General features: G+C 40.2%; 1 protein-coding gene across 2 annotated transcripts in view; it reads left to right on the top strand.

The window, feature by feature from the left end:
* ACXD (Adenylyl cyclase X D) overlaps positions 1-26,230 on the top strand; it is a 152,409-nt gene that overhangs the window by 48,507 nt on the left and 77,672 nt on the right. Inside the window, exons 2-10 of one of the 2 annotated variants that reach the window (XM_083122382.1) lie at positions 377-562; positions 7,360-7,500; positions 15,484-15,867; positions 18,627-18,776; positions 20,048-20,169; positions 21,625-21,769; positions 23,212-23,348; positions 24,254-24,403; positions 25,363-25,504. In XM_083122382.1, coding sequence (XP_082978508.1) covers positions 386-562; positions 7,360-7,500; positions 15,484-15,867; positions 18,627-18,776; positions 20,048-20,169; positions 21,625-21,769; positions 23,212-23,348; positions 24,254-24,403; positions 25,363-25,504 — 1,548 coding nt within the window. In that variant the 5' untranslated portion in view covers positions 377-385. The remainder of the gene's footprint in view (positions 1-376; positions 563-7,359; positions 7,501-15,483; positions 15,868-18,626; positions 18,777-20,047; positions 20,170-21,624; positions 21,770-23,211; positions 23,349-24,253; positions 24,404-25,362; positions 25,505-26,230) is intronic. The other variant, XM_083122383.1, reaches the window with a different exon arrangement.

Raw genomic sequence — 26,230 nt, 5'->3', positions numbered from 1 at the left:
AATTAAAATACATACAATGTTTGAGTGTAATAGTTTAGAAGAAAGAAAACATTATCTCTCCGTTGTGCGTCAGATGGTGATTTTAACAGATAAATCTGCCATTATCTTATGGAAAGCAAACAATCTGGATTGACATCTATAAACAACATTAATGACTTATTTTGTCGACATTTAAGATTTGCATCCGATTTTGTTAATTCGGTTGTTTGAATCTACCAATGATAATTACATGATTTTTCTCTCTTCTAGAATTATATAAACATCTAATATTCCATGAGTTTTATCTTGTGCTTTATTTGAAATTATTAAACATTTCCATGTACGAATATACTTTAACATTAAGCTGGGTTTACACGCATTCTCTTTTGTCTTCCAGTCTGGAAACATGAGCATCCTGCATCGAGCGTCGTCCGTGATGGACCCTTCCATGGCGGGGATGGAGCTGATGACCAGGAACAGCATGAACTCCCTGCGGCACCCCAGCCAGATTTCCATGTACATCCGGGAGTCCCTCACCGGCGGACACACGGGGGAGAGAAACTGGTCCTGGTCACATCTGAGGGTAAGCAGTTCGGTCATCCCTTAGGACCTTTTAAAGAGATGTCCAAGTATCGAGTAATCCTACTCCAACGTCTGAGCAATGTTCTTATATCTCTTTCCTGCAATTATTAAGGCTCTTTTTTCATGCCAATCAGTGGCGTGGCGTGACTTTTTCAAAAGTCAGTCGCGGTCATCAGACGTTATCATCTCCCCCCCCCCCCAAAAAAAAACATGCCTATGATCTGGATTTTTGTTCATTTCGTTCTTTTTTTTCAATCCACTCAGTGATTTATTTACCCACAATCACTCCTAGAAAGAACTACCACTCATGAGAGAGTTACCGCGAAAATCCAGTGAATAGTAGTCGAGCCTTGTCAACCATCTAAGTTTATTTGCAAAAAAGGTGGAAAGGGGAAGAAGAACCACGTATTCCGGTCAGTTTGACGTTTGTGCGGTGAGCAGACGACAGAATACCCCTCCTCCAGCGGTGGAAGGGAAGTCCTGTTGCCAACTTAGTTTCTTGGAGCAAGGTTTGTCCAAATCACAAATCGCATCAAGTATTTATCTTTTCGTCTATTATAAACGGTTTCAGTTGTAGTTAAATCCAACTTTGGCTTTGCAGTCTAGCTCTTGTTGCTTCAGAGAAATGGTATCCCCGTTTTAGGCGGGATTTAGCTCTTTTCTGGAAATCCAATGTGACAACACTTGCTGATCCAGTAGGCCGCAGCGGCAACAGGGCCCCTAAACAGGCATATGAATAACCCCGTAGCACACTTGCCTCCTTAACTTTCCCCGCTGTTCCCTTGGATTGGCGCCCTTTCCTCCTGTTGCCTCTTGAGGGTAGCTGAACGGCCTCTCTCTTCGCTTTTGTCGGCTGCAGAAAAAATGTCCTCTGCAATATACATACACTCAACTCGGTTAACTTATTTAACAATGTTGTTATTTTATTAAGAAAAAAAACTTTTCATTTCTTTACATTTTTCTGTTACCTGCGGTAACACCGGTTACATTACATGCACGCCACGCCACGCCTCCGATGCCAATAATGCACGCACGCACACACATATTATATATATATATATATATATAATTTCATTCCAACTTCGATTGCAAATTGTCAACCTTCAGCGCTACACGTAACAAACATTCCTAGACTCTTCCTCACCCTCCCTGTTCAGTGAAGTGAAGTGTTTATAATTAAATGTCCGTGTGTTCTTATTTCACAGGGGCTTGCCCCCTTTTACTGGTACAAACGTCCTTCTCGCTTATACTGAACGCAACTCCAACTGGCGGTTGACTTTGATGGCTGTTTCTGGCGCGTCCTGTCCCCCAATCACTTTCGGGCGTGTGGGGTCCGGTGGGCGTCAACAAACTCAGTTGCGAAGTAAAAGCTGAAGGGATCATATCGCTCTCCCGAAGCAACGTTGCCAAGCGTACTTCTGTTTTACCCAGTGCCTTTATATGACTGTGTGTCCGCCTGCATTCCGACCTGTGGGTGGTCCTTCCGGAAACTTCAACGTGCAGAACCACGTGTGCACTTGAACCCCCCCGATTTCTGGTGTTGGCCGAGAAAACTCTTTCTCCCTTTACAGTACGTTTGGCAACATGTGGTGAACCCAGCGCTCATTTGTTTCTTCCCGCGAACAATGCTCGGTACCTTGTGACTCGAAAATGCCCGATCTTAGTCGAAGAAAATTCAACTGATTGCTGATTCGCTGTTTCCCAGCCGCCAGTTGGAGTTGCGTTTAGTATAGCGAGTAGCTCGAGGCTTGATTAACCTATCTACGATCCCCTTAATCATAGACTTTGTACGATACTACTAATGCTATGAACAATGATTTGTGTGACAAAGCGGGTGACAAAAATGAAGACATGTTAAGATGATGATAGTATCCTGTATATAATTCACCTCCAAAAGGTAATAAGTGTTCCGTTTATATATTTATATACTTTGAGGTAGCTGACGAAAGGCGATGAGAAATGGAGAAGAAATAACAAGTCGGACTAATTTCTGAGTTCTGGGGATTGCTGGGTTCAGTGTCCTTAGAGATTAGGTTGTTATTTGTTTTTTGTGTGTGTTTTCTATATAATGCCCGTAAAGTATAAATAAAACTAATTATTTATCTTTTGTTGTTAGAACTAGAACTCGCCTCCCTGTAAATTTTTTTGTCGGGGGGAAATTTTAGCACAAGATCATTGGTGGGAGGAATTCCTCCCTGTCCCCCCGAAATTTCGCATCCTGAATTCCATTCATACGTAATGGAAACATGGTGTCCACTTAACGCCTCACGAAATTTAGCGTGTTATAGCCTGTGAAAATTGCGGGACTACAGCACTGCGTATTACAAGCAACTTATCACTAACACAGCGGTAGTAATCTTGCCAGTACAGGACAACAATGCGCCCGCTATTCAAGCTTTTAAATAGTCAGCACTGATTTCCGACTAATGGATGGGCAGGGTATTTATAGCGATTGTTATGAATCACAAAGAGAAGAAGGTACAATGATGTATTTGTGATAAGAATATTATTGCATATTGAGTAGTGTCACGACTGTCAACCTTCCGCAGAACTTGCTTTCTTTTCTTTCTTTCAATTGTGTTTTGCCGCCGCCTATACATCCATTATGCATTGGCGCTTTCGGGACACATCTATTTTGGAGCCGCCGCGTGGAATGGTCTAAAAGGAAGGAGTAAGGAGGGAATAATTGATTTGCCAGCATCAAAGATCGGAAACCCGGAATTATAATCCCTAGTCATGGGTATCCAGTGGATGGGGGGGGGGGCAAGGAAGATCAGTCACCCGCCTGGAAAATGAGTGGTGAAAAATTCATTCTATTCATTGAGTGGTCATTCTTTGTTCATTCAATGACTTTTTTTTACGTGAGAAGTAAAATGCACGTTATTCCGTTTTCAAATAATTTAAAGTAAAGAATTGCCCTACCTGGGAAAGTGTTGTATGCTCCCTTGGGGAAAATGGCTGAACGCCTAGATAAAAGGAGGTTTGTTTGACCTCTCGTGAAAAACGTCTGGCTATACATCCGTCCATCTCCCTAACTCTGCTCGGTCTGAATAATATTCCTACTAATAAGAGAGATAAGAGAAAGAGAGGAAGAATGAGATAAAGAGAAATGGGAGAAAAGAAAGAAAAAGAATGACGTAGGAAGAAAGAAAGAGAAATCATGAGATGGAAAGAGAGAAGATAAGAAAGAAAGGGAAGGAGAGATATAGGAAGAAGCAGAGAAAAAGAGAAATAGGAAGAAAGGGAGAGATAGGAACAAAGAGAGATAGAAAGGAAGAGAGAGAGAGAAAGAGGAATACAAGAGAGAAACAATAAAATTTAGGAAAAGCTAAGACCCATGTTTGAGACTGGACAGAATAGAAAAGGAAGGAAATATAGACACTGAGTGACGAAAAAGTTTCGAAGAGGGAACGAAGAACGCAGCGTCGTCCTCATCTCCTCGTTTTCCATTGACCTTTTGTGCTCTATTTTCGTAACTCCTGCTGACATACTGTCTGGCTTCCCGTAGTTTCCACCTCATAGTTTATTTCTCTTGCTGTGTTTGCCGTTCAGAAAATTTAGCGTCATATTCAGACGCCAAACGTGTCTGCCTTATATCATGTATTTTACCACATGTGACGAGCAAGAAGAATGGAATGTGCGTATGTGTGCGCGCGAGAGAGAAAGAGAGAGAGAGACAGAAAAATAGGGGTAGAAAGAAAGATCGAGCTTGAAAGGGGAGATAGGAAATCGAGAGTGAGTGAAGAGGTAGGGGGGAAGAAAGTTCACAATAGTTCGTGTACCCTTTCCATTCATTAGTGTTTCAAAGTTTGTTATAAAGGCCTATGGGAGATCTTTGTGAGAAATCTCCCTTTAAGGAAGAGTTCACATCGAAGCGACAATTTTGAAATGTAGGTACAGTCCCGATTAGACTTTCTGTGCATAAAGTGAACTTAAAAACAAACTCAATCAATCAATACAACCCATACATGTACTCAAATACACACAAAATATCATGTATGTATAGAATATACAATACATATATGTTTATATATCGTATTTCTTAGAAACCAAGGCGCACCTTTTTTCGAGTTTTGGATGCTGAAATTTAGGATCCGAGTACATATGTATAAACTATAAATATACCACGGTATTAGTGTAATATCTATAGGGTGTTCGGGAAAAGGAAAATAAGTCACAAACTGTAATTTTCTGTTGCTCTCTCTTAAGTCTGACTGAATCAATTAAAGAAGGTACAGGGTTAGCCTAAAAGAAATAGTCAGTTTAAACGCTTTATGAATTGAAATTTGTTTGTTACATCAGAAAGCAATTAGTACTGTTGTATAGAGAAAGTCTTCAAGTTTGCGACCTCCGATTTTCGTTTGCCTTCGTGACGTCAGCATCACGTGAGCATGCTTGACGTAAGTCGAGCAGTATGGCCGCTAGCCAGGTGGAGAAGGCTTTCTGCGTTATTGAATTTTCAAAAACAAATTCTGTTACTACCCTGAAGCTTCGTTTTAGAACACGCTATGGTAAACAACTACCCACAAGGCAGTCAATCTATGATTGGAGCAAGACATTTAAGGAGACTTGTTGTCTGTCCGAGAGAAAAAAGTAGTGTTTGAGGTGAACTGGACTATAGCATTGATATCTGTAGTGTTATAAAAGGGTCACACATAGAACACTTGAAACTTACCAATGTAAACTCAGGACGTACTCTTCAAACCATGTAAGTATTTTAGCTCTACCCCTTGCCCGTGTAATTTTCTGACAAAAATTTTCTGACACAGAGCTTTCCCGCTTTGTGTATTTTTTTCTGAGTTTTCGTAGTAATATTTTTAAGTAGCTACTGCTTCAGCACAATTCATCCGAGTATCATGGTTCATACGTCTATCTCTTCAGAATGGAACAGTCTTTCAAATGGTACCACGCACATGTGTACATCAAGTATGAAGAAGGGGAAATCGGGGATAATTCGGGAAATTTTCCTCCGAAAAATTCATTTTGGTAACTTTGGGGCCCTCTCGACAGGCCCTGGATATAGGTACCCGATTATAATCTACCTTGAAAAATACTATGGCCTATACGTAATGTGTCCGCCAAGTTTCATTGCAATATCTTCAATGAGGGGAAAAAATATTTTGCAATCCTGTTTGACAATACTATTAGACAGTGGCGGCGATTGGGTTCCAAAACCGGGGGGCAAGGTGCCAAAACTGGGGGAGCAAAGACAATATATTTCCCTTTGTAGATAATATTTAGCATAGTGTGGGGGCAAAAGTGACAAAAAGTTGGGGGGCAACTGCCCCCTCTCGCCCCCCTAATCGCCGCACTTTGTCAGCATAACACAAAAACAGTTTACTTTCCTCTGAACTTCTTCTTCTTCTTTTTCTTCTTCTTCTTCTTCTTTTTCTTCTTCTTCTTCTTCTTTGACAGGCTCTGAAAATCGTGACTAAATAAAAGGTCGTTGTTTCTTCAATAGCAAAACATATATTTCACCAACAAAAGACGTATTATTCCGTTCAACACAGGTTACTTCAGTCAGAGATGTTCGCGGGCCTAATAAGTGACCAAGGGCGTAATATTACGCCGAACACAGAGAAGGGTTTTTAAAAGTCTTCTTTCTGTAAAACTTTGAAAGTGTCTATTTCATTTAGGCTCACCCTGTATTATAAGCATTATAAGTATAATTTTATATTGTGCATGTACAAAGATACTAAACATTGATGATCCAGCATGTATGTCATGTCTGTAATGTTTGCTTTTGAATGAATAAACATAAAGACTGTCTGCTGTAAAAATAGTTCTCCCTTGTTCAGAAAAGCCTATCTATACAATGGGGTATTTGCTAATTTAAACATTCAAGTTTTTCACCAATATTTTACCGAAATACCGGTATTGATAAGAGCAGTGGCGTGGCCTGACTTTTTCAAAAGTGTTGCCGGCTATCATGTACGACAATTATGCCTGCTATACGTTATCACACCCCCGCCCCTCGGTGATTTAGCCACAAACACTCCTAGAAAGAACTACCACTCATGAAACAGTTACCACGAAAATCCAATGAATAGTGGTAGACCCTTGTCAATTCTTCATCTGTCTCTGTTTCTTTGCAATGAGGTACGAAGAGGAAGATACACACTTTTCTCGGGTCAGTTTGACGTTTGTGTGGTGAGAACTGAGCAGACGACAGACCTTCGCTCCTTTGTGGAAGGGAAGCCCAACTGTACGTACTACTGTTGTTGCCAACTTAGTATTTTGGAGCAAGGTTTGTCCAAATCACAAATCACACCAAGGAACTATATTTTCGTCTATTACCTAACTGGTCTCAGTTGTAGTTCAATCTCCTTGGTTTTGCAGTCTACCTCCAGTTGCTTCACAGAAATGGTATTCCTATTTTAGGTGGGATTTAGCTCTTTTCTGCCAATCCGATGTGACAACACTGGCTGATCCAGTAGGTATGAACGGCAACAGAGCCCCTTAACAGACATATGAATAACCCCATAGCCCTTCCCCGCTCTTTCCTTGCATTGGCGCCCTCTTCTCCCTTGTTGCCTCTTCAGGGTAGCGGAACGGCCTCCCTCTTCGCTTCTATCGGCTGCAGAAAAAATGTCTAAGGCAATATCTACTCGACGGCAACGGTGTTCATTAACGTATGTAACAAGGTTGTCATTTTGTTGAAACAACTTTTTAATTCTTTACATTTTGCTGTTACCTGCGGTAAAACCGGCTACATGCACGCCACGCCTCTGGATAAGAGTGACCGTTAACGAAATTTTTCAATGCGTGCGTAGTCAATTGTTTTTCCTGTCTTTGCAGACCCAGTTCCGGATAAAGGGGTTAGAGGACCTCTACACGCAATACCAGAAGCGACTGCATCATGCGTACTTCTCCGTGTTCCTTATGCTGCTGATTTGCCTCTGTCTGTTCCATATTGGCGTTCTACTAGGCTTCAATTGGGTAAGTGTGAAGTGAATATCTTCAGTTTAGAGCAGGGTGGAGAAGAATCATGATTTACGAGTATATTTTTTTAAAAAAGAAAATCAATTTTTGATTTTGACGATTTTTTTAAAATCCAAATGAGAATTTTTGGATTTAATCGATTAAAAAACACTCTTAACATTGCTTGGATGATTTTTTGGCGCCATACGTAGAGATATATGCTTTTTTAGAGAAAGGCTATTACTGGTCAACGGCCCTGTAAAATATTTGAACAGCTTGATTAAAGCAAATAAAAAATTACATGTAAATATACATTTTTCTGTTTCTGATACTATACATATGAACCTGCTAAGGAAATGTTTGTTGAGTGTCTTAACGAAACTATAATAATTTCAGTAACTTTTCTTCCAGTGAAAATAAAACATTTTGGATATACTATAGAATTGTATTGTAACTTAAAATATTTCTAATGTCTTTGTAACTGAATTTTGCATGATTAGTATTTTGTGTATTATTCTACACAAAAGTTTGGTATTTTTGCCTATAAAAATTATTGAATTTTCAATCATGAGAAATTTAAGTGTGTTTACAGATTACATATCCTTTCATATATGCTTCATTCACCCCATCAGCACATATTGTTTCCTTTCTTTTCCATTCTTAAAGCATAATAAACACCATTCAATGATTACGAGATTAATGTGCTTTCACCAAAAGTGATTCTGATATCTACAAAATCCTTATGTAGGCCTACATTACTCTAGAAATTATTTCTTTAAAAGTAATTTAAATCAGTGATTTTTTGAATTGCGATTTAAATCAACCTGATTTAAACCAGTCCACCTTGGTTTAAAGTAAGTCGAGAACACTCGCAAAAAAATGTGTGTGTGACGTCATGTATACGAGTTAACAATGTTTTGGGTTAGAAATAGGGATGGCCGGACAGTGGCGTATGCTGAGTCTAAGACTTGGACTATCTCACCATGACACCTAATCCTAAGCTCTGGAGGAAGGGAGAAGACTAGACTAATTCTTGACGTCTTCAAGGAAGCCACGTTGCCATCCCAACGGTAATCAGGTTGCCAACTTCTAAGAATTCAAGTTGCCAACTCCTAAGAATTCAGATTGCCAACTCCTAAGAATTAAGGTTGCCAACTCCTAAGAATTAAGGTTGCCAACTCCTAAGAATTCAGGTTGCCAACTCCTAAGAATTCAGGTTGCCAACTCCTAAGAATTCAGGTTGCCAACTTCAGAATCACCATTATCTTCTTTTTCAAATCAGCTTAATTCACACAGTTTCTAAGAGATTTCTCTTCCGTATTTTACTTTCTAGGTTTCAGGCTTCGCATATAGCCTGGAATATACGCTCCTGTGGAATGATATCGGATAATTTTCTATCCGGATATCAAATATCCTGATATCGGATATTATGATATCCAGATATCCATATTATCCTGACATTCGGATTGTCCGTTGCACCCGTAACGGATAGAGGATAATTTGAAAACCGGAGATTTCAGACCGAAGCGACACATGATACGCGACACATGGCGCTTGGGAACGAGCCAATGAGCAACGTTTCACACGGTAGCGGCACAAGTCTGCGTTCTATTGGTGAAATCCTCAAGCGACACGTGACGCCTGTCGCTTTGGCGTGCATTCTCCTTCACACCGAAGTGACAACCGACAAGCTAAGCTACACGGGGCCTTAAAATCTGCGAAAAGAAAAGAAAACTGAGAGTGCGCAACCAACAGACCGGGGCGACACGATGCACGATATTGAGAAAACGGGCTAGTCTGAGCGATACGTGCAGCTTTTAATGTCGCTCTGGTATGAAAAGTTGCATTTATTTATGACGGTAGGTTTCCAAATTATGCATGTCGGTTCGGGCTGAAAGTTCCATAAAGGTAACAACGGCCTTAGCAATGACCAATCCGGGCAAAATTCTGAACAGAAACTTTAGCGTCCTATTTCTCAGTAACTGTGAGGTCTACGGAAGAAAATTTTTGCATGTGTTCATACCTTGCTAGTATTAACAAGTGCACCACGGTTCATTAAAATCTGAATCGGTGGGTGTCATTCTGAAATTCCTCTGGGTGATTTGATGTGGAAAAAGTTAACAATAACAAACCTAGAGGGCGACAGCTAAAAGAGATTTATCCGCCTGCATGAGAGGTCATTAACCCGCCACTGTAAGAGAGATAGGAAAAAACTATGAAGAAATGGGTGAGAAATGGAGAGAGGTTGCTTAAGTGTAGAAAGAAAACAGAAAGGAAGATAAAAAGATAAGGGAATGGAAAATACAGGGGAGACGCAACAAATAGAGGAAAATACAAACCATGAAAATGAAAGAAGATAATTATGTAATATTTGAATTGAAATAAAGTCAGTACAGTTTCAAAAAAGCTTGTAATAGTTTGTTTACTTCTTAGATGGACTAATCGGGACTGGACCTACAGTTTAAAGTGGTGTCCGAATCATTGTGCAATGTATCTCCACCGGTATTGAGCCGCGACCCGCTGGTATGGGCATTGTATTTTTTTTGTATATTGTATCTTAAGGGGTCCCTATTTCTTACACCTTTGGCTAATCGCGACGATGAGGATGAGAGCTGATTAGATGAAATTGATGAAGAGACACTCACAAGAAAAACCATGCCCACGCCGAGATTTGATCCCGGAAATTTTGGTGATGAGTAGACCTCGGATTATTAAGTTCTAAAAAGTGTACTTTTACGTTCCTAAAATAGGCTCTAAAAATCCTAAAATAGGTTCTAAAAACCTTAAAATAGGTTCTAAAACCTTAAGTTAGGCTGGAGAAATCCTGAAGTAGGTTCAAAAAAACTTTAAAAAGTTCACAATTCCTCAAAAATACTGATTAGGTATAGCCACTGGCAATGAAAATGGGACACCTATATCCTGAAATACGCACTATCTTGCATATCGTTATGTGTGTTGCCTAACCCTATGGCGATGGCAGAACTTGCCATTGGAAATTTGCTATTATAATCCACTATTCGCCGTATAGTTAGACAACAATAATTTTGTTATCCACAGTCAAACTCCTCAATTTTATCTGTGAGGATCATCTTATGGTATATGCTGAAAATAATCTTTCAACAAAAATATAGTCAGTGGTGCAAACTTCAATGCTGAAATGTTATTTTGCAAAGCGTGAATGCCACCGAAGTGACGTGAAAGTAAACATCCCACATATCAGAAGTTTGCACTTTGGATTGTACAGGTAACAGTGGCACCAGACATTTTGCTTTGTTTAGAGCTTTGAAAAATCACAATGGACTTGATGGATGGAATCGACAAAGAGTACGTTTCAAATACGTTCGTGATTGAATTGTTTCGTGACAAAACAAAGCAAATGCCTCTGTGTGACATAAAAATCTTGTAAAACCTTAAAAAATATATAAAGACCTAAAAAAAAAGCGCATAAACCTAAAATAGGTTCTATCAAGCAAAATAGGTTTTTAGGCACAACAAAGCTTCATCAGTTGTTGCGTTTTTCAACGAAACGCTGACATAACTTATTATTCTTGCCTGTAGGGCCTCACCGATGGCGCAGTGGTAGCGTCGTTGCCTTGTAATCAAGGGGTCGCGGGTTCGATACCCGGTGGAGGCACATAGTGGTTCGGATCCCACTTTAAACTGTACGTCCAGTCCCGATTAGCCTTACTGTGCACAAAGTGGACTTAAAACACCAAATCAAACCAAACCAAACATACCTGTAAAGGAAAAAAATAGGTTAAAAACCTAAAACACGAGGTCGAGTGATGAGATCGAAAATCGATCAAATAACACGTCCAGCCACCGAGCCGACACATTGACATAACATAGGAAACCGATTGTAGAATATTCGTAGTAACAGATTTAATATGATTTCTAGGCTAGACAAGGTTTGAATTTCGTGCCTTTGTTGTGATAGAACCTCGCTAAGAAATTCACTGATATGTTCACACCACTTCTAGAAAATCTGATGCGTTTTGCATTATGGTGTGTACAGTTGGAAACATTGTGAGGTGCTAACATGGCGGTCTGCAGCCGTTCTGACCTAAGGAAAGCAAACAAGCGTGCGACCATTGAATCAGAGTCTTTGTGAAGGCAACAGCGGCACTTCTCTAACAGATATGTCATGCTTTGCCATTGTTGAACGAAATGTTAAGGCCAAACATATTGTGTCATCAGGGACAATGCTGTACAAATTGAAGACACTTTCCCTAATGTTTTCTTCCAGGAAATAAGCTCGTAAACGTGTGGCCAGGTGGTAGCCAGGTACAGGTTGCTTAAGATCTTCATGTTTTGTACATGCCTTACGTCAGTGTTGCCAAATTGAGCGAGAATGAGCTAAGCTTTTGAACCAATGGAAAGTTTAGGGATGTCCTGCATCTGTTTCATCAATTATGCTTTTTATTTCTTTTTTGGAAGAACGATAGTTCATTTTTTTAATCTGGAAAAGAAGAAGGAGGGAAGGGAAAAAGGAAAAAGCGAGAAGAAGATGGTAAATATTGGGAAGAGACTTGGAGACAGAAGCAAGAAAGGAATGATGGAGGGAGAGAGAAACAACGGAAAGCAAAGGGATAAGATGGAGGAAAGAGAAGGAAACCAAAACAGAAGGAACTAAGGAAAACAATGAGAGAGAGAGAGAGAGAGAGAGAGAGAGAGAGAGAGAGGTGAAAGAGAAAATGAAGGAGAATTCGAGAGAACAGAGAAGTGTAACTGACAGAGAGAGAGAGAGAGAGAGAGAGAGTGGGGGGGGAGCTAGAGAAACCCGGAAAGCGAGTAGAAAGAAGAATACACATAAGACATTTATACGTATATATATATATAGACAGAGAGAGAGAGATTGACTAATTTTTATTAAATCACTGCAGTCAATTAAACGCGCGCTCTGTAGATATTACGGCTGATCATGGTTTCCCCATCCCGAATTTTAAATTTCAACTATAAAGCCAAACAAGAATTCAAGTCTCCAGAAGCACACTTTAAAAACGATTATGATAACTTTATCTGGTTTTATTGTCTTTTTACGTCGTTTCTGCTAATCGTGGCAATGAGGATGAGTGACAATGAGATGACATTGATGGAAGGACACGCACGCACCCATGCTCACGACGGAATTCGAACCCGGGATCTTCGATAGCTTAACGCGCTGGGTCACCGAGCCGAGCGTAACCTCTTTATGTGTCGTATCACATTAAGTGGTGATTGTGTATCCATTATTCCCGATCACTTATCCTTAACTTGAAGTAGGTCTGTAACTGATTAGAAAGACGAAGATTATTTACGTAAAGGTGCTTTGTTCAACGATATGGCTGGCACAATCGAAGATATTATTTGAAAAATGAATAGTAATCACTAATTATCTCTCTTTTAGATTTCTAGGCATGTGAACTACATTTGACTTAATGGACGAATTTATTACAGAAAACTCCAAAATTGGAGAATTTGGGAAATCACGTGTCGAAAAATAACGGTGTATTCATATGTAAAGTATGTAACATAAAGTTTGAGTCGCGGTGGTCCAGTCGGTAGGGTGTCTGGCTGCCACGTGGGAGACCCGGGTTCGATTCCAAGCGTGAATGCCCCTTAATGGATCGGAGCGTGATTATTACATCGCTTCTACAAATGGCCCAGATTGTGAATGTGGGGTATATTAAAACACATATATAAAAAAAGTTTGTTTGGAATAACCAAAAAATATTTTCCAGTAAAAAAAATATTTCTTTAAATAAGCGACGAACAAATGATTCTTCACCAGAACCAAATTATTTCAGAGTTACCAAAACTTTTGGTCAAAATTAACCAATTTTTTTATTTACTGTTACCAAAAAGCTTAACCAAACTTGTTTTGTTAATTTAAACAAATCATTTTATTTTCTGTGAACGTTCCACATTACAGTTGTTTAGGTGTGTAACAGCAAGCAGTGGATGAAATGTTAAAAATTCAATAAGTCACTAAGAAACATTCCAAGCATCTGTTTTCTGCAAGTCAAGATACCAATCTATCCACATTATGGCAAGTTCAAATGTATAAATCTGAACGTGGTCACCCTGTGTATACTAGAATTTCTAACTTAATTACGGTCGCCCTGTATATCAATTTCCCATTAAGTTAATTGAAGGAAGGACTCGTGAGTAAAACATGGTAAGTGATATTTTGCTAACTATTCAATTTCTTAAGCAGAAAGGTTATTAGAAGCTATAATGAAGATAAATTGTTATCGTGTTGCGTTTACCAATTTCACAAGGCTTGAATGAGTCCAATGCAAATTACATGACAGACCGCTGCACGCAAAAGTGGATTGCTGGCTCTTTTACTTTGTAACTCAATAACGACCAAAATGTCATCATGTTTTACTCCCGTAGACCTTCAATTATGGTCGCCCTGTATATAAATTTCCCATTAAGTTAATTGTGGTCACCCTGTATATCAAATTTCCATTCCTTAATTATGGTCGCCCTGTATATCAATTTCCCATTAAGTTAATTGTGGTCATCCTGTATATCAAATTTCCATTCCTCAATTATGGTCGGCCTGTATATCAATTTCTCATTAAGTTAATTGTATTTGTATCAGTATCAGTGGCGTAGCATGGACATTTCGGGTGGGAACGCCAAGTCCGAAGAAAGGGTCGGCCCTTTCTTGCTTAATAATTTACTTATGGTATTAGTCGCCACAGGTATTATTTGCCTGAAGTAAGCTGGGTTTTCAATAAAACATCATCATTGCATGTTTTAGCTAGAAAATTAGATGCCTCACTATGCCACAGATGTTTTGAACTCTGGTGTTCTATACCTTTTTTATATCTTTCTGCATGACGCAAGTCATTAAAAACCTACCTGAATCACAAGCGCCTCTGCACAACAGTAGACGTCATTGTTGTGGGCGATCCAACTACTGATTGATTTGGTTTATTTTACTTCGCTTTTCTACCACTTTTGGTTAATTGCGAATATGAATATGAGTGATGATATTGATGAAGGGACACTGACAAAGAACACCCGTGCTCACGCCGGGATTCGAACCAGGGACCTCTGTCGTCTTGGCGCACTGTGAAAAGCAGAGTGGATGATCCAAATATCGTACACTCTACTGACGTAACAGTGCCGATTAGTAATTCAGACCACTGTTTATTACATCTTGAGAATGCTGATAAACATTTTAAAATAATTTTCTCCAGAGACCATTCGATGTTAAGAGTTTTCAAATGAATGCTAAACATTTCCATTGACACAATATTAAGTAGTTTGATAATAACGAAAAAATACAATAAAAAATTAATAGTTTTGCGGGTTAATTGGTAGAGCAGCCACAGGCTGAATTTCTACCACGAGGACTTCACCAACTTATTTGACAAAAACTGTGTTGATCTTTTAGTTTCTAATGCACATCGCTGTTCGTGCGATAAATTATACAATGCAGTGGCCATTAAGAAGCAGTATATTTGAGATTGGTAAAGTTACGTCAGTCAATATTGCGTATTGTAGCATCACACAGCACGAGTTGCATGAGCGCGAAGAGCGAAGAACCGGGTAGGAATTCTACCGCTGTCGTCTGCTTCAGAAGGCATAAAGGGTCACATGAACCAATCACGGTAGACCTCTCTTCTCCGTACGCTGGCGTAAGAGAGAGCATTTACGTGCTTGCTGTAGAAATGGAAGCTTTCCCTCCATAAAGGCAGCAAGGAATATAGAGTCCTGTACGCCGAACCTGCTAGGCGTCCGGCCGGGAAAGGCATTGAAAAGAGGTGCTAGAACGAGTGTTGAGAGTGGAGCGTTGCAAGCAGATCCCGAAAAATAGTTATTATAATGCCATGACTGTCAAACATATATGAAATTAGTCACGTTTTACTTTATAATCACAGCATTTAAGCATTTTTGAAATTTTAAATCTGGGAACACCGGGCGTACGGGCGTACTATAACGCTACGCCACTGATCAGTATTCCATCATTCCTTCTGATGCCTGACTGCCTCCTTGTGCTTCCAGAAAGACATGAACGTGGTGGTTCCCGACGTCTTCGCCTACTCGCTGATGGTAATCGTCTCGTGGCCTCTGCTGGTTCTGGCCTGCAACGAGAAGCTCCTGAGGGACTACCCCAGCGTCCTGGTCCTCCTCTCCTGCCTCGTGGTCCTGGGACTCATCTGCGTGGACGTCGGGATCCCCCTCTACTACTACGCCAGGGACAGCGAGGGGGGCCACCCCCTGAGGCCCTTCTACATCGTCTACATCGTGCTGGCGTGTTACATGTTCCTCCCCTTCCCCAAGAAGTACCAGGCGGTCATCCTAGGGGTCACCACCAGCTTGTGCGAGATGGTCATCCTCGGGTTTATCACTTACAGGAAGAAAAAGATAAACGACAGACGCGACAGGGTGAGTATGAAGTACAATGTTCGGAAATTTTCCTTCAGACCCTACCGAACAGCTTCTTGTTTCCTCAATATTAGATTTAGAAACTGAGACTATGGATTCAAATAATAACATCCTGTGTTATTTTCCATAGCTTAAATCGCTTCTCAAGCACATTAAATTATGACCACCCTATAGAAGGTGCTTGGTTCGAGACCTAGCCTCAGCATAGAGAGCGACTCTTCATCAGTATCGTCCAATCATCGTCGGAACTAGTGAAAAGTGGAATAGATGTGACGTAAAATAACAAAAATCCACGAACAAAATCTACCTCTCTCCGGGTTAATCGCGACGATGAGGATGAAATAGACGAACAAACAGTAAAACGTCCTGGATTAGACTTAGGACAGATGACTTTCTATTTTTTATAGGGCGGTTTCTAAACGTGGAAGGAATATTTACAGATGTATTTTGTTTCGGTGATAATGGCTACTGGGATATTCTTTCCCTTTCTTCCATTCTGTGTGTCTATATGTATCTATCTCATGCTATTATTTAATCTTTCTGTTTCTGGTTAACCATTACTTTCGTTCTTCCTCTGATGCTATGCCCTTTTTTGGGTTTTCTGTCTACTTATCACTATCTCTTTTTATTTCTTTCAGTTCTTCGTCTCTTGTTCTGCTGTAAATAATTCTGAACATTTATTGTGCATCTATTTCACTATTTACAACAAAAAAATATTGCATTTTCTTCGAAGCACCATCTGTTGGGAAAAGGAGAAACTGTCGACTATCAACTCGTCGCAATCTTGAGACAAAAGTAGTACATTTTTCGGTTAATCAGGAGAATATTTAATATATTCTGTTCGACACTTCATAGAATATTGTCAGTTATTGTAAAGAGGAGTGCAAGGTTCTTCTCACACTTCTTCAACAAACGCAGCATGATTCTATTCTAATCCTTCATCATCCATTAGAGGGGCGGTGCCAAGGGGGGAGGAGGGGGTGGCAGAGTATGCCATGAGCTCACCGTAAAACGGACACAGCCCATTGTCGAAATGTAATTAGAAAAAATCATCAAAGAAATAAAATGAAAGTGAATCCAAAAGATACGAATCCTGGATCTCTGGTCTCGAAGCCCACTTTACTAGTCTCTTGACCATAGAGGTCTGAACCTAAAAAGTAACACATCTTCAATGTAACATTTGAATTTGTATTTTTTTTTTTTTTTACTTTTCAATATTTAAATTTTGTATTCCTTGCTTGGATTACGTAAGGGTAATGTGAACATCAAAATACATTTTCTTTGAAGTTGTGGCCCACTCAAATCTTTGAAGCCATCCAGTCTTGAACCACCAATGGTCCGTTCTTAATCTTACGCTTGTTGCCACGTTGTTTACAGTTACATGGTCTGCATTGTCTTGAAGTAGAGGCGCGCTCGCTAACCGACGGAGTGGTTAGGACAGCACGCTACGATGCCAGGGGTCCCGAGTTCGAATCCCGGCACGGATGTTCTTTGTGAGTGTTCCTTCATCAATTTCATCATATCATCATCGTCGCGATTAGCCAAATGTGGCAGATGAGCGATGCTAATCAACAAAATCAAATCAAGTGGAACGTAAAGACTCACTGTACCGCCTAAAAAACATCTTACCACAAGAGGTAAAGAAAACACTTGTGGAATCGCTAGTTTTGTCGCAAATAGACTACTGCGACTTGACGTATGTTGACCTCAACGGTGAACTAGCAAGACGTCTACAGCGAATACAAAATGCATGTGTACGTTTTATTTATAACATCAAATATTTTGACCACCTTACCCCGGGTTTCAAAGACCTAGGCTGGTTCGAACTTTCAACACGCCGTCGCTTCCACGCTCTTACAGCGCTCTACAAAATAGTGCATTCAAGAGAACCCCCCCTATCTATTTTCACGATTTCAACCCCTAAGCGCAGCACACACCTTTGCTACCCGTTCACGAAACAACTCCCTGCTCACCATCCCCTCCCACAAGACAGCGTTTTACGCAAATTCCTTCACGGTCACTGCCACCAGAGCGTGGAACGACCTCCCCAATGGCATAAGAAACTCTTCTTCTCTCGGCAATTTCAAATCAAAATTAAGAAAGCATCTTCTGGAGGCAACTTACCAGTACTGAAAACAAGGAAAGATAATAAAATGAAACCTTTCTTGATCTAAATTTGTAGGACAAACACAGACCAATTTTTCTGTATTTTAAATATTTTTGTTATGTGTGTGTTCATGCTGTACATGCATTTTTTACGTTTCTTACAGCATGTGTATTTTGGTGTCTTGTCTTTTTTATTTTTTGTGTTTTTTTCTTCTTTCTTTTTGTGTTTTTTATCCTTTTGTGTTTTTGTTTTTTTGTATTTTGATGTTTTATATTTCGCAAACTGTTAGATATTTCAACTAAATTTGTAAAATGTGAAGTAGAGATGGTTAAGTGTAAGAAAAGGCTTGTGCCTTAACTTCGCCATCCAAAAGAAGAAGTAAAAAAATAAATAAATAAATAAGGACGTGTCACTGCTTGTAATAGCCCCTTTTAGGTACTTTCAAAGTAGCGGGTTCCGGTTGAGGAAGACAAAACAGAGGCCGTGGGAGTTGATAGTGACCAGAATCAGCCGTTGGCTCTCAAGGGGATTCTCAAATGCCTACCGGAAATGCTTAGAGCTTTGTTTAGATTGCCTACAATGAAGTCTAGTGCGTTTCTTATCTTTACTTGATGCTGTGCATCATCTGATTTCTTGTTTTGCTGTGTTCCAGCTGATCGCAGACGGCATTTACCTGGCCTGCATCAACGCCCTGGGCCTCTACCTACAGTTCATCAACGAAATCGTCATCCGGAGGACGTTCCTGGACAGAAGGGCCTGCTTGGAATCCACGCTCACGCTCAACTATGAAAAGGACCAAGAGGTAATGCAAATGGAAATAGACATAGAAGGATGTAAAAGGCGTCGCCATCGGATGGGTGAAAGTGGGTTAAGTCCACGGAGAAATGGTCTACACGAGAACTGTTCAGAATAATTTATGGCAGGGAAAAGAAGAAGGGGAGTGATGGGAAGGAAAAACGAAAAGGGAAGGAATGGCTTGAGATGCATATAAACAAAGAATGAAGGAAAGATAGGGAAGGAAACATGGAGAAATAAGAAAAGCTAGAGACATATAGAAAGAGAGAGAAGGAAAGATGGAAAATAAAGGAAGAGAGAGAGCAATATAGGAAGAAAGAGGTGTAAGGAAAAGTGGCAAGTGAAGAAAGAATTAAAGAAGCATAGGAAGATAGAGTGGGAAGGAAAGATGGAAAATGAAGAATAAGACAGAGAAACATTGGATAATAGAAGAAATGGAAGTTGGGGAAAATGAAGGACGAGTTAGATAGAGTACACTGGAAGAGTAACGACAGACTGTACTGATAGCATATTATGGGTATTGAGATGATGAATATTGTTTTTAAATCTGAAGAGAAAAAAAATATTATGTACAGTCGGCAAGCCTACGTTTTAGTGCTTATCGTGGTCATGAGGCTCTTACTACATTTCACTGAAAATCAAGATACTAAATATACAGCATATCCGTCTCTAGTTTGCAATTCCAAATTCATGTAGTAAAAAAGTAAAGTGCTCCCCTGTGCTTAGCACCACGCCATGAAGGCGTATAGGGGGTGTGGGGGTAACGCCCCACACTTTCTTGATCCGGTCGTGAGTGGGGGTGATGTGATCAGCATCACGCCCCTGACCGCCTTTACCCCCCAGGGTTTCCCCCAGGTACCCATGTTATTCGACGCTGGGTGGGCGCCGGGGCCGCTTCATGTAGTAATTTGCAATAACTTTAAAAGCATGCGAAGACATTTTCTCCATAATATGCGAGGAAAAGTCATTTCTTCTTACTTTCTTTGCATGATAGCTCTTAAAGTTATGATCTTTTTTTTAATGGGTGTGAACTTTGGTGTTTCAATAAGAATTCTGCTCCATCTATAGGCAACAAATGAAGACATTTATAGTTTAAATATTACGAAACAAAGGGGAAAAAGTTATTTCTTCTTTTTTTATTTTAGTACTACACTAGTACTTCAAGGATATTTCTGGATGGGTTGAACCCCCAGAACCCTTCTTTCAGAACGACATTGCCTGAATCACCCTTTGAAAAACATGAAGAATACATTTCTATTTGACCTTTTCATTTTGCAGGAGAGGTTGATGTTGAGCATCCTACCGAAGCACATTGCCACGCAGGTGAAGGCAGGCATCAGGAAGATCTTCCAGGACCTCAAACTGCAAGGTGGGAGACCGCCAAGAAAAAAACCTTTCAGGTAAATCTCACCAATGTCAATGAGACTTTTCTTGTGCTAAACGACATTTGATTTGTAGGCCAAGAGGATTGTTCTTGAACATTTGCTGCCACCGAGTGGTCGGTAGTCTTTGGTCTGTTGTTGGCAAACGTATGTTTGGAGAACACATCACGAGTTAAGCGAAAGGGTAAGCAAATTATATGAAGGAGCTATTCAAGACCTTGGAGAGCAAATTCGTTTTCCAATCATCTGAAATACCTGCTCACCGTGTGTGTGTTGTCTTCCCTTCCCCTATGAATGCGACAACAAAATGTTCAAATTCCCCTCGCAAAGGGAACGGCGAGCTCTGGCTGGCAGACAACGAAGCACCGTCAGTGGGTGGAAGGTATCACGTGATAGCTACCAAGGTTCTCCAGCAGACCACAGGCTATATAGTGGTGGGAAATGTACCAGAAAACCTTCTAGCCCTACAGTCTGGGGAGCACTTAACGGTACAGAAGGAGAGAAAGCAAGTCTCTCGAGTCGCTTCTTGCGCGGAAGACTTGCTTTCGTTCATCCGTAGGCCACAACTGCGGATGAAGCGTCAGCACGAGGAAGTGTCTGCGAGAACCAGTCCCGTAAACGAATCGGGCATCATAGTTCCAACAGTTACCAAAAAACCATAGGTAAGAGTACAAGTGACCTCTGTTAGAGCTCCCGTGAAACCGTCTGTTTTGTTCACTTTGATATATCTGGAGAGAGTGGGAAGAAAAGGAACGTCACCTGAGACGAAAATTTACAGTATTTTTAGTTATCTGAGAAGAGTTCATTATGGAGGGCAGAGATACACTCTGCCTCTTTCTTGAATTGGGAGACAGCGGGCCACCGTGTCGGAGTAGTAAGCACAGCGCGAAACGACGCCAGGGTTCGAATCTCGACATGGGTGTTTGTGTGTGTTCGTTCATCAATTCCATCATATCATCACTCATCCTCATCTTCGCGATTAGCCCAAAGTGGCAGAAAAGAGAAGTAAAATACGCCAAATCAATCAATCATGAATTTGGGGAAAGAGTATGTTTTTCTCCCTTTCGCCCATCGGAGCCTAAAGAAGGAAATTTACGAATTACGAACGGTCGGCAAGGCACGGTTTCGACACAGTATATACCGGTATTGCCCAGTTGAATGGAAGAAATCAAATTTGAAGTATCCTACGAGCACCCGGTTCGGTTTGGTTCGATAAACTTCGGTTCAGATAGACATATGAGCGGAACGGCTGGAATGCCTCCCCGAGAATGAAAACAGATTGTTGACGTTCGTCGCAACGATCAGCTACTTTCCTTGAACGGCCTGTGAAACCTAATGAGCTCTATCCATTGCAACTGAAGACTATCCTGTGCCTTGCCGACCGATTCTAGTTCCTTGCCTTAAGAGTTAAAAACATCCATAATCTCAATACCCATCATATGTTACTATTACAGTCTCCCATTACTTTTACAGTGAACTCTACGTGGAGAAACACAACATCGTGAGCATCCTATACGCGGACGTAGTCAACTTCTCGAAGCTAACTGTGAGCCTTCCTGTGAACAAACTGGTCGAAACCCTCAACGAACTCTTTGGAAGATTCGACGAAGCTTCAGAGGTAATATTTTACTTACTTTATAATGAGAAAACGACCTTCAGTCGCATACCATACAGAGATCAGTTTTCTGTTCGTAACTTTGTTAATTCCTGAAATGTGTTTATAAGATTCCTTACTGTTTTTTTCAGTGTGTGAATTGAAATATATATTCAGTGCATCCACTGAAAATTTTACAAGGGTCGTCAAAGTTTTGTCTTATAGTGGAATAGAGGTCATGTTTGATTGTCATCAGAGGAAATAAATGTTTTAAGAGAGAGAGAGAAACATGAAAAAATGTCATAAAATTGAGCAAAGGAAGAGAAATGGAAGAAGTAAAAGATAAAGGAAAGATAGAGAATTGAAAAATAATAGGAGAGAAAATAGAAAACGAAAGGAAATGTAGAAATAACAGAGAGAAAGAGAGAATAGGAGAGAAAATGAATGAAAGAAAAATATTAAATCAGTCCGAGAGAAGAAAGAGAATAGCGTAATACTACGTAGTAGAGAGAGAGAGAGAGAGAGAAAAGTCTGTGGAAAGAAAGAAAAAGAAAGAGGAAAAGGCACGACACCATGGGCGTCCGGAAGGGGGGCAAGGGGGCAAGGGGAGGCCGTGGCCCCCCCTGGAAAATGGAATTCAACCAAAAATCATGTATTTCACACATATAATTTCATTTTAGCCACAATAATATGTGTTAATTATTGCATGAAATCATAAATTCAAATTTAAGCAAAGTTTTTTTAGGGAACAAACACTATTTTTAGAGAAAATTAACCTTGTTTGCCCCCCCTGGAAAAAAATACCTTCCTTGCCCCTACCTGGAAAAAATTCTGCTGACGTCCATGCACGACACACAAAGATTGTTGATTGATTTGATGTTTTAAGTCCACTTTATGCACAGTAAGGCTAATCGGGACTGTACCTACAGTTTAAAGTGGGATCCGAACCGCTATGTGCCTCCACCGGGTATCGAACCCGGGACATCTTGATTACAAGACGACGACGCTACAACTGCGCCATCGGGGAGGTTCTCAACACACAAAGACACAGAGGGGAAGGGGGAAAGGAATATTGAAGAAAAACAAAGAGAGAAGGAAGAGAAATATCAGGTGATCCATAAAGAGTGGGGTGAGAGAGAGAGAATATACAGTAAGGTGAGATAGATTGACGGGAAGGGAAAATATGGACTAGTAAAATAAAACGTGGCAAAGAAGAAACACAACAGATACAAATAAAATGGAAAAGCGAAGAATAAGTAGGCAATTTTCCTTTTTTGAAGACAGGTGCAAGTCACACCCTTGATCCTACCTGGGCGCACCCAAAAGAGGAGGGGTGACTTTTAAAGTCATTCTTTCAGTATAGTAGAGCCTTAGGTTCAAATGCAATGCAATCGCGGAGCTGATAAACTGAGGACACACATTTGGACAAATAAAACGTTTAGAAAGACTCGAATATTTTCTTTCAGGTTCATGGAGTCTTGCGGATCAAATTTCTCGGCGACTGCTACTACTGCGTTTGTGGTGTGCCTCAGCCGAATCCTTTCCATGCCAAAAACTGCGTAGAGCTTGGACTTGACATGATAAACATCATCAGACAAGTGAGGTAAGCGATTCAATTCTATTTGCTTATCAGGCATTAAGGTAAGCGTTGGATATTCTTTCGTCCCACGTACTTCTTTTGTTTTTCTCTCTTTATTAATCATGCTATTTCTCTTTCTTCCCTCTAATTCATTGAGTATTTCTCCTTTCTATTTTCTTCTCCCAAGTGCTCGAAATGGGAATTTTCGTTAACATGGTGTATTTCTGGGGGTTACTAGAGCGAAGAGATACTAACGACTACAGAAATGGCACGTTGGATTACAACGTTTACATACTGCACTATCGATTTTAATACTTTTCGGACAGAAAAAAATAATTGACAGTGGCAACCGTCTGTACTACGTGGCTGCATACATGCGGGATAGAAGATGCAAGTTTCGAGGGCTTTTCGGGAAAAAATGTTCGACATACGTGCTGTGAAAGTACGATGTGTGTGATGGTGTGTGTGTGTGGATGGTGTGTGTGTGTGTGTGTGTGTGTGTTTATAAACAATACGTAATAGGCAATACTAATAGGCCTAACCATGCTTAAGTTTCTACGAGAAATGACAGTTCTCTTTATTTCCACTTTTCAAAATACGTATAAAGTCTCGAGTCTACTACCAACGCCCTTGTGTTAAACATTTTTATTATAATACATTTTATTTTTGTGGGGGAAAAAATGTTCTGCATTATTTCTCTTTAAAAGAAAACCACATTCATCTCTTTGTCGTAACTTCAAGTCATAACGACAGTTTCAAGCCGAAGCCATGTTGACGACTTCTGTATTATAATGTCCTCGGGTCTTGGAATTTACATAGTGCAACCTTTGGATACAAAATGAGAATTTAAACCTTGCGTGTACCTCACTTCCAGGTTAGTCATGATTTCACGTTCTGCAACCAAACTAATGGACTTATTCCACTTACAGGAGCGCCAAAAACGTCAACATAGACATGAGAATTGGAGTCCATTCCGGCAAGATCCTGAGCGGCCTACTTGGAGTCTGCAAATGGCAGTTCGACATTTGGTCACGTGACGTTGACATCGCCAATAGGATGGAGCAAACGGGTAGACCAGGGTACGATTACGTCATTCTCTATATACACATATCCTTGTGCGTTTCTACAATATCAGCTGAATCAAGCAGTTGTTCACACGTGAAATATTTCTGATCAAATGATTGATTCATTAATTGATTTGGTGTTTTAAGTCCACTTTATGCACAGTATGGCTAATTTTTGATCAAATGCTATGAACATAAACTATAGGAGTACTTACTCTATTTTCTTGCAATAGATCTAGAACAGCTAGAACCTAGGCCATGAATAGGTCTCGACTAGGGCACACTTTCGTGGCGGAGTGGTTAGCACAGCGCTACGACGTCAGGTCCAAATCCCAACCTGAACATTTGTTCAGTGCTTCTTGTCCTACAGGAAACAGCAGGTCCAGTCCCGATGCGTCTATTTGTGTGCTTAAAATAGGCTTGAAACATACGTACTTTTCCAAAAACTTTGCAACAACCATCCCTACATAATTATATTCTACCACTTTACTATGTTTATAATCGTCACAATTAGTCAAAAGTGGCAGAAATGCTACCTTAAATAAAGTAATCAAACCAAGCTTTTGTTTACAACAGTAACATATTTCAATAGGTAGGTAAAACTGAATTTTGAATACCATTGTCTTCAATATTATATGGACCACGTTACTAAAGTACTTACTGGCCCTGCTTATAAAAAAACTTTAGGCACCTCTACGGTAGGCGATATGTTTACGACCAGGACTTGTTTGAGTTTGTTTATTTTTCTGACAGAACGCACAGTGGCGTACCCAGGCTTTTCATAAAGGGGCGCATGCCCATTTCAAGCTGTATGGCTTTTTAGTAGTCATTTCTACATATTACCATATTTTCAAAACTTTTGCTTTAGAAAAACATGACCCCTATACTAACTCTCTCATGGGTACGCCACTGAGCCCAAACCTTGAACGTCCACCCGAGATGTCACTCACGTTTTTCATTTTTCTTTCTTTCAGGCGAGTCCACGTCACAAACCAGACTCTAAAACTTCTTTCTGGACAATATCAGGTGGAGAGAAGCGACGGAGATAGAAAAGACCCTTATCTCCGGGACAACCATATATCAACTTATCTCATTATCCCTCCGACGCAGGGAATTGTAAGCATTCGTTTCACTTATACAAGTTGGGGGTTGCCCGAAAGGTACGGTGCAACTGGCAACCCTTCCGTTAAATTTGGCAAAATAAGTTTTATTTATACTGGGGTTAAAGCAAAGATGAGCCCCATATTTAAAAAGGACAAAGAATAAACTAGAAATGGAAAAACAAATTGTAATAATTTTGAGCTTTACCCGGCTATGAGTGTGAATGAACCATGAACTAACTGTATTTTCAGTGCATTGAAAATCGCAAGATCAATCGAAATTTTTGCATGTTCCAAAACATGAGACGCTACTGACATCTTTCGGAGTATTAATCTATTAAGTCAAAGTGAATTCCACTTGTAACAGATTTTAATGTCCCAAGATCTTTCTTTTGATTTATTTGGAGTTGACGAGCTGTATCTTTGCATGATCTTTGCTACTCCCACTCGCACCTACTCGCAGTTTAATTGATACACAGTTCTTGCAAACTAAAGCCGATTACAATGTATAATATAACATCTACACCATCTATGCTGACTGCACGGTGTTTACAATTGAAACAACTAAAATATTCTTCCATACGTGTGCAATAAAGTATCAGGTGGTTATAATTAAAGTGACGGTGTTCAGAGTGGTACAGGACGGGCTGTAATGAGAGTAGCAGTCTGAAACTTCGTAGATATGATAATGAAGCAATGCGCTCGCGAATTATGAAAAAAAAATAGTTCCAATTCTCGCCAC

The sequence above is a fragment of the Lepisma saccharinum genome, chromosome 5 (genome assembly GCF_977018435.1).
Source record: "Lepisma saccharinum chromosome 5, izLepSacc3.1, whole genome shotgun sequence".
Taxonomy (NCBI): Eukaryota; Metazoa; Arthropoda; class Insecta; order Zygentoma; family Lepismatidae; genus Lepisma; species Lepisma saccharinum.
This window is presented reverse-complemented; position numbering and strand designations above follow the sequence as displayed.